This window comes from Miscanthus floridulus, chromosome 19 (genome assembly GCF_019320115.1).
Source record: "Miscanthus floridulus cultivar M001 chromosome 19, ASM1932011v1, whole genome shotgun sequence".
Classification (NCBI taxonomy): domain Eukaryota; kingdom Viridiplantae; phylum Streptophyta; class Magnoliopsida; order Poales; family Poaceae; genus Miscanthus; species Miscanthus floridulus.
The window spans coordinates 96062858-96072506 of NC_089598.1; the positions used below are offsets into that span (position 1 = coordinate 96062858).

Below are 9649 nucleotides of genomic sequence, written 5' to 3' on the forward strand. Positions count from 1 at the left end.
TTGCAAGCATCTACTACTTTGATGTCTTGTTTTATAGACAATGGAATGCTTGATAAAGCTCGGGATGTGTTCTACAGTATGCGTCAAGTAGATGTGATTTCCTGCACCACTTTACTCTTTGGATATGTGAAAGGAGGGTATATATATGATGCGCTGGACCTTTTCTGTAGGATGCACAAAAGGACTGTTTTCACATACAATGTGATGATAGCTGGTTTGCTTCATCAAGGTAAGGTTACTGAAGCTTACAAGCTCTTTGATGAATCTCCAACACGAGATTTAGTGACCTGGAGCTGTTTGATCAATGGGCTTGCTCAAAATGGTTTAAACAATGACGCACTTAAGCAGTATAAGAAGATGCTACTGTCAAATATACGGCCAAGTGATTCCATTCTTTCTAGCCTTATTAGCTGTTTTTCACATCATTCTATGATTGTTCATGGCCAGCAGTTTCACGCTTCTACTATCAGGCTTGGGTTTGGATCACATTTATTAATTCAAAATTCACTCATCAGTATATATTGCAAATGTGGTGAAATGATTATTGCCCAAGCCATTTTTGATGGCATGGACAACAGAGATGTAGTGACATGGAACACAATGATTTGTGGATATGCATTCAACAGTTTTGGTCAAAATGCTATTGAGACATTTGATAACATGAAAAAGGCCCAAGTTGATCCTGATGAGATCACGTTTCTCGGTATACTTTCTGCATGCAATCACATGAGCCTTTTGGAGGAAGGCAAACATTTCTTCAGTATGATGACGTGTAATTATGGAATTTTACCAAATAAAATGCATTATGCTTGCATGGTTGATCTGTTCGGTAGGACAGGCATGCTTGAACAGGCTGAAGAGTTAATGAAGTCAATGCCATTTAAACCAGACTTTGCAATTTGGACTTATCTCTTGAGCAGTTGCCGATTGAATGGCAATGACAGGTTGGCAGAGCATGCAGCGAGTCAGTTAATTTCCATCAAACCTACTACTAAAATGCTGTACCTGCATCTCATCAGTGTAAATGGATCAACCAAAAGATGGAACATGATGGAAAATTTGAGAAGTCAAATTAGAAATGCTGCTACTGAGAAAGAAGTTGGCTATAGCTGGAGTTAACATCCCATCACGATTTACTGATGTGTACTACATAACAGCAGCATGTCAACAAGGTACCAGAATACAAGACTGCCTACAGCCTACCACTGCTGATTATTGAGGTCATGTTTCAACATTTCCTGGTGGAGCCATGGCCAATGGATCACTTATGCAGAAACGTGTCTGTTTGTCACCAAGCAGGTAAAATCTAGTAAATTATGTTGTTACCTAATCATCCCCTGACATCGAAGGCATTACCAAGGAGATGATTGCTTTGTTGCTTTTCAGTGACATGCTGAGCGTGTGAAATTCTTGGTGTTCAAAATTCATGTCAGACGTGTGGGCACCTAAGCAAAACACTAATACGTATAAATATTATATTATTATTTGCCATGACTGAGTTCACAATGAACAAGGTATTGAAAGTTTTTTGTTAAAAAGAACAGCATGGCATTGGAAGTCATTTGTTTGGTAAGGCAATATGTGATGGTTAGAACTGCTGAATTAAGTTGCATTTTGTCGTCCTTTGAAATTTTTGAATAAAAAAGGTACGACCTAGATTGTACTCATCAAGGGATGAGAACTGAATTTTGTTGGTCAAATAACAATTTCATAGTAAGAAACAAATGTGGGTTGCCATGGGAATATGTCCTTGACCTGGACCGGTTGATCGCATTTAATTTATTTACTACTTCAGCAAATCATTTGAGTGCTCATAAAATCTGTGTCTGCCACAACTTTCATTTGTTCAATGCAAGTGACAAGTCATTCTATTCTCAGTTTACCTTGTTGGAGAAAGAAAGTATAATTTCAACTGCAGTTTTTGTGGTGCAGATATAGTTGTAGCAGTGTAGCATTTGTTAATGGGCTGAAAAATTGACAGAATATTGTTTGAAACGTGCCATAACTATAGTCTATAGGGGAGATACGGTCCAAGTGAACACATGGGTAGCTGCTAGTGGTAAAAATAGCATGTGTCAAGACTACAGTTCTGGCCATACAATCTTGTGAGCTTAGAAGGTTTGTATTTCATCTGTATTTGCATTCGCTGCTTTTCTCATTGATAAGCACTTCCATCTTTGAAAACGATTTGCTTACGGTTTGATTTTTTCTTGCAGTGTTTGGGTGGTGATAATAAGAACACTAGAAGGCCTTCTAAAATGCCAGATGAAGTTAGGTCTGAGATTTCAACAGTCATAACAGATGAGAAAAGTGAAAGCTGGGAGCACTTTTTGATGGTGACACTCTTCATAAGGAAGGGTCTTACTGAGTTGGATAATCATGCTTTCTTGCTTAACTGTCACTCAGTTATCATGATCATTCTTTTACGTAATATTTCTCATGGAACTCCGTCATGTCTAACAGCCCTGGGGAGATCTGTTGATGTCAACAACCAACATGTGAACAATGTCAGTATATTGGGTGAATTCTTCAGGTAATCTCTTTCGGGCTTACTGATTTTCAGCTTGTTTAATGGCTACCCTGGCCATGTGGTGGTGATTAAGATCTCACTGGCAGTCATGACTGAGAAGTTTATGAAATTTTTTTCAACTGTGTTGGTATTACTGACTGCTGGGGCATAATCAATTGGTGTCCTGTATTTCTAAAGTAGACATTGTTAGTGAAGATATCCATGCATTGAGCTTCTTAATCTTTGCATTGTCCAGAGTTGATGCCTGAATCCTTTTGGTTTCACTATTTTTTTTTTCCAGAGCCCCAATTTCAATCCTGGGAAAGCATGAGCTTGCCAGCATGACACTGGCTTATAGGACGGAGTGTGGCCATGACAACTTGCTGCAGTCACTCGCCACCATTGCAGACCAACAACGCGCGGACGGCACCTGCCCTCCCAGAATCCCCATCCTTTGTTGCAGTGGTCCTTTTATTCAACCATTCTTCCTCCTGCCAGATGTTGCAGTGGTTTTGTATGCAGTAGGTGGGGGTCTTGACTGTCGTGCTACATCTACCTTGTTCAAACCATTCTACCTCCTGCCAGATGTTGCCCTTTCAATTTGATTTTCCGGTCCTTTTTACATGCAAGTGTCTACTGTGAAGCATATATAAATGTGAACTGGAAACGCAAGAAAGCGTGCTTGGCGCCGCACAGAAGAATGTACTCTTTTCATTAACGTAGGTCGTGTTAGTTTTCTCTCGAGTCAACTTTCTATAAGTTTGACCAATCTTAGAAAAAAATATGTTTCAAAATCTACATCATCAACTAATTTTTATTAAAATCATCATAGCGTAAAACATTTACTTGCTTCTTAGATGTAAATGTGTATGCTATATTATTTTTCTTTAAACAATTCACATTTATGAACGCAGGGTCCCAAAGAAAATGATGGAGGCCATCCCAACAATGTGTACGAAACGGATGCTAAAGAAAAAAATGCAGCCTCTCCTTCCCGGACCGGCCCAGCCCACCGCGCAATCGCCTCCATTTGAGACAGAACCGTCGCTTCGCTAGAAGAACACTTCGATTTCCCTTCGCTTCTCTCATCTCTGCCTGCCTCCAGAGTCCAGGCTCCAGCAAGGAGGACGCGATGCGACCGGCCTTCTCCGCCTCCAAGCCGTCGCCGTCCGGGAGGGAGAAGGGCAGGAGGAAGGGCGCCTCTGCGGCCGAACAGCTGCTCACCGGCCAGGCCCTCCCCCTCCGCACCCGCCTCCACGACGCTCTCGCCCTCGGCCTCACCAAGTAATTATTGATTCCCACACTCTGACGACGAATTCATAGCATCTCTACTTCTCTATCTACAACCGTGCCGATGAATTAGCACTTCTCCACTACGCAAACAAGCGTGCGTGTGCGCGTCAGTGATTTCGGTAGCTCGGTTCGTAACTTTGGTGATTTCACGCTCCAAGTTGAAAACAATAAAGGGTTGAACCCTGGGTTTGTATAATACATATCATACAGGACATAGTTACTTTAATATTCAGAGACATGGGATAGAAATATAGAATCGAATTATTAGAGAAAGAATTTGGTTGTAGGGATGTTTTCTCACCAAGATTTGTGTTCTCCTTGCTCTGTTTTTGATCTTCTATGTATATGTCAGGTCTGATGGCCACGGTGCTAAAAAGTGGCAGTCTACTGATGCTGGAGTACAGTCTCACGTGCTCAAATCGGTGGGTGCATTTGTCGGTTGTCTTTCAAATGAACTGCTGAAACTCCCTCCTATAAAGGTAAAATCTCCTGTATTTCAGTTTGTGATACTATGCCTTGCTCAGCTGTTCCAAGTTATTCCCTAATGTCCTTGTGGTATACTCTTCCAGAGTGTTATGTTATGTATATATAAACATGAAAATACGCCTAAAGTATTTGTTTACCAGGAGTCGATTTCAGATATACTTGTAGCTCTGGAAGGTATTCTTAAGACAGAGAACATTTCGGTTCTGATCCAAGCAGCTGACGTGAGCTCAAAGTTTGTCTCTACCTTAGGAAATTCTGTTCGCCAATACTCAGTTTTGGAGATGGTTTCGTCCCTCTCATGCCATTTGTCTGCGAACCAGCTACGTATTGCTGTACCATGTGCAACTGCACTGACCTGTATATTGAACAGCCTAGTTACAGCGAGAGCTTCAACTCAGGCAGAAATTTGGAAGGCTCTGGACAAAACCAATGCGGTTGCGAGTGTTATTTCAGCTCTACAGAATTACACCGAAGACGCCTACCCCCTGAACTATCTGATGGACATGATATCTCTGCTAAGAAGTATACTGTGGATTTGGCCTTCCTCGAGATACCATGTATGGAGCAACCACAACTTGATGGCAAAACTAGCACATTACTGTCTTAGCGCTGAAACAACAGTTTCTACGAAAGTTCTTAAGCTATATGCTGCTTTAGGTACATCTGTGCCTGTGGTAATTCTCCTCTTTGACTTCTGTGTCAAGTTTCCCATAGATATTTTGCATTCTCATTTGGTTTCCTCTTGCGCACCTGAAAACCTGTAACTGTAATTCAGCTTTATGTGGCATTGGAGCGATGGTCCTTCTTAAGAATGAAGAGTTGATCACTAAGACCAGTGACCTTATGGGAAAATCTCATCCTACTGTCACTAGGATTGAAGCATTAAGGCTCTGCCAGGTTTTTCTGGTAAGATTCGTATCAACAGAATTTGGTGGTTGAATAATATGACACATGTACTATGCATGTTTTTTCCCCAGAAAGAGAGACTTAAAATGGCTTTGTTGCATACAGAGATCTTCAAGGGGCTGCGATCAGTTGATGACTGCACATTGTCAGCCTATTGTTCAAGGCATAACCAATGCCATGTCTGAGATTGATGAAAAAACATTAGTAAGAGAGGGATGTCGGACTGCATTACTGGCCCTTCGTTATTCTGGGAATCATCATAGATGCTTCTGGTTTAATGCTATTGATGAAGTACTATATAAGATTCTTTCTGGGAGCTGCAACTCTTCACATCACGCACATCGGACTTTGTGCTATGGCCAGCTGTTCAATATAGATTCCAAAGACATTATGAATATATATCCCTATGTATGGGATATACTCGGATATTTAGCAGTACATTGCGATAATGAGCATCTTTCCATAGGGAAACGACAGAATAGTTTCTTGCTGGGACTGATATCATGTGCTTGGTAGGTACTAGGTTGTATCCTGTTCGAGTGCAATTTTTCTAGAATATCTCTTCAGTGCCACAAGGAACTTTATATTCATGTTCAGATCTAATTTTATCTACCTCATGCTTCTTTGTGCAGCTCATTGGCGACGGATTTACCTCTGAAAAACAGCCCCGTGAAATTGTCTAAAGAGGAGCAGGAGCCAGCTTTGAGAGCAGTTCTTATGATGCTTCTCTCTCCTAGCCAATTCATTTTCTCTGAGGCAAGTTCTAAATTTCTGGAAGCTGTTCTACCATTAGGCAACGAATATATGAACATGCTCATGTCATCACTAGAATCAAATGTTACCAGAAATCTTACGGCATCTTTTGACTGTGTCAAGATCATGACTAACCTCATGAACATAGCATGCTTGTTGATAGTGCAATCTAACCATAGTCTCAACAAGAGGAGTGCTGTAGATGTATTATCCAGCATTATTAAGGAATGTCTGCACGATCATTTGTACATTACGAGATCAAACTTTGCTTCTCATCTGCAATTTTGTTTTGATGGAAGTTCATGTTGCTATCTCTCTGAAGAGTGGGAAGGTGAAAATATTGTTTTCTTTTATGGTCTCGTAGTATTGTTTGATCTGCTGAAGAGTGACAGCTTTATTTGTTTTCACTGTAAAAGAAAGTTAGATGTGGGGATTGTGTGCCATGGGTGCAGAGATTATTACACCGAAGGTTTGGTTGGAGTCCTCAAACATGCCTTGTGTCAGAACATGAGCCCAGGGCCCAAGTCTTATATTGCACATATACTGAGTTTGTTTGGCCTCTGTGGTTTTCCAAGCAAGCTAGGAGGAAATATGAGAAATGTTTTGTGTGATAATGAGCTAGTTGATCTGGAACTGTTGCTTGCAGATGGTGAATCTCTAAGTGCTCATGCGGCTATCCTATCAGCAAGATGTCCTAAATTATTGCCATCTGAAAAATCTTTTGTCCGTGATGGGTCAGAGACTGATGAATTCGGCAGAAGATCATGCTATCATGTTCGAATGTCTGATCGTGTAGATAGTCACGCTCTGAAGAAAATTTTGGAATATGCATACACTGGGTTGGTCACTGTAGATGATGCCCTTGTTAAGCCTGTAAAAACACTTGCAAAGTATTGCCACTTGAGATCGCTGCACCTGATGCTTCAGAAAGAGCAACCCAGATGGCACTCATGTCCCATATATGGTCTTACTACAGCACTCGAACCAGCTAAACATTCATTCTCGTGAGTACACTTTCATTTATTCTAACCTGTGGGCCAAAAGTCAAGACATGCTGACTAGTCTTTATTTTGCCCAACTTTTATCTGAACAAATGATACCAGGCACCTGTTGCTAAGGCCTTGTTTAGTTGGTGAAATTTTTGGCGAAACGGTACTGTAGCACTTTCGTTGTTATTTGGCAATTAGTGTCCAATCATAGTCTAATTAGGCTTAAAAGATTCGTCTCGTGAATTTCGTCTAAACTGTGTAATTAGTTTTATTTTTTATTTATATTTAATGCTTCATGCATGCGTCCAAAGATTCGATGTGACGGGGAATCTTGAAAAATTTTGCAAAATGGAAGGGAACTAAACAGGCACTAAAACTTCAAGTTGTTCATCACAGTTATAATATTGGTTATTTGCATTCTAAATTTCTTATGCTACTTTGAAGGGTTCTTTATAAACTATTAGATAGAGCCCAAGAAGAGATCACACCCGGCCTTCTATTATCATGTGTTATAATCCCTATGCTCAGTACTATCTTTGCCTTTTAACAAGTTTTGCTGACTCTCATTGTACTTCGTTACATTAATTTCCAGGGACATCATTTTGGAGGCCCAATCTAATGACAAAATGGAGTGTCACCATGGCTCATGCCAGTTATCAACTCCTCATATCCATAGCCATAAGATCATTTTGAGTGTGAGCTGCGATTACCTTCGTGCTTTGTTTCAGTCCGGGATGCATGAGAGGTATGCCTTTTGTTTCCTGACATCTCAAAGCAGGGTATCACACACATTTTTATTTTTTGGTTATCTATAAGGACATATCATGAATGTTTGACACAATTGATAAGAACCATGTGTGCAGTTTTGCAGAGGTTATCAGAGTTCCGGTCGGGTGGGAAGCATTGATAATACTAGTTCAGTGGTTCTACTCAGGCGAGCTGCCTAGAGTTGCAGCTGATTGCCGATGGAAGACTCTGAGTACAGAAGAGAAACTATCTATTCTGAAATCGTACGCAGAGCTGTCATCCCTGGCTGACTTCTGGTTCCTGGATGGAGTGAAGGAAGAAAGCCTTGAAGTGTTGACCTCATGCCTGAATTCCAGCACAAACGCCTCCCTCGAGTTCATCGGCTTCGCAGCAAACTTGGGCCAGTGGGAACTGGTGGAGGCCGCCATCAGCAGCGTGGCGCATCTGTACCCCAAACTGCGAGACTCTGGTCGGTTGGAGCAGCTTGATGAAGACGTGCTCAACATGCTGCGGACAGAGTATGTCAGGTATTCACAGCACTGCAGCGCAAGCAACTGAATCCTCAATGTCTTGGAGTTGCGCACTTGCGCGCGCTTGTGTGTTTTTGAGGAGGCATTTACAGACTTGTCGTTTGGGGAGTTGGCATTTGGCATTGAGGATGTAAAGTATATGTTGAATGCGTAGAATAGACATCTTGTGGTGGTGGTGGTATACACAGCTTTTGCGTGTCGACTGTCAACTGTGGCGATCTGGATATTTGATTCACAACAGGCCAGTGAGTACCTTGCAGCACGACAGTTCATGGTGTGATGGCAATGGATTCCCTTACTGGCGAGTAAAAAACTGGGAATCCACCCAGTAGCAGCAAAAATTTACCTGCATGATGGAGGATGATCCTATCTTTCGATTCGGTGCACTAAGGGGGTGTTTGGATCTGGTGACTAAAATTTAGGAGGTATGTCGGGAGGATGTTGCATAGGGTATTCGGATACTAATAAAAAAAAACAAATTACATAATCCGTCGGTACTTCACGAGACAAATTTTTTAAGCCTAATCAATCCGTCATTAGCATATGTTTACTGTAGTAAACATTGTCAAATCATGGACTAATTAGGCTTAAAAGATTCGTTTCGCAAATTAGTCGCAAACTATGTAATTAGTTTCGTAATTAGTCTATATTTAATATTCCATGTGTCCAAACATTCGATGGGACAGCGTTTAAAATTAGGAGGGGCAACCAAACACCTCCTAAGTTTAAACGGATGTTTGCGAGCTATGCACATAATTTGAAATTGTGTGATTTTATGGAGTTGGCTGTAGCAATCGATCCACATTAGAGCTTTATATAATATAATAGAACTAAGGCCAATACCCCTCGGATTATATAATCAAATTTTGATCTAATGATGGATTATTATAATCAAAACTCTGGATTACCATAACCTCATAATTCGGGTGAGACTAGGTTATAGAAGATTATAGGTGCTGAAAGTCCAACTTGTCCCAACCGATTGTTCAACTTGTCAAACTATAAAGAATAAGATAGGAATTTCTCACTTTAACCCACCACAATCAATCCTATGATCCAGGGATCCAAACACTCTAGGAGAAGGAAAGGTACATTGAAAAATGAGAATGTTAAGTATCTTAGGATAAAATATGAATTCTATAAGATTGTATTTTAGGACGAAGAGAGTACTCCATTTTGAACTATTAATTAAACTATTAGGCACAGTATTTTTGATCTACTAGAGATATTTGTAACATCTAACTTTTTTTTTTGTTTTTGAAATTGCATCTAACTATTAGTTGTATAGTCGAAGCATAGGCCGCTGAAATGTTTTTGTAACTATAAGAGGGCTCAGAAATGACCTCGAATTATTACTCGATGGGCTAACGGTCCAATAGTGGTTCATCAGCTCAGCAGCACGGAACAGCTGTACCCGAAGCCATTGGAGTGGAGCA

At 40.8% G+C, this 9649-nt stretch overlaps 1 protein-coding gene across 2 annotated transcripts; it reads left to right on the top strand.

The window, feature by feature from the left end:
• The first annotated feature begins 3441 nt into the window (after nt 1-3441).
• On the top strand, nt 3442-8920 carry LOC136527082 (BTB/POZ domain-containing protein At1g04390-like). Of its 2 annotated transcripts, none has more exons than XM_066519702.1 (8): nt 3442-3793; nt 4155-4281; nt 4372-4945; nt 5064-5194; nt 5300-5706; nt 5827-6951; nt 7529-7681; nt 7800-8920. In XM_066519702.1, the coding sequence occupies exons 1-8, from the start codon at nt 3642-3644 to the stop codon at nt 8239-8241; spliced, it is 3111 nt and encodes a 1036-aa protein (XP_066375799.1). In that variant the 5' UTR covers nt 3442-3641; the 3' UTR covers nt 8242-8920. The 2 variants fall into 2 exon arrangements, with proteins under 2 accessions (XP_066375799.1, XP_066375800.1); XM_066519703.1 differs by having other exon boundaries at nt 3443-3793; nt 4429-4945; nt 7800-8918.
• Nucleotides 8921-9649: the final 729 nt, after the last annotated feature.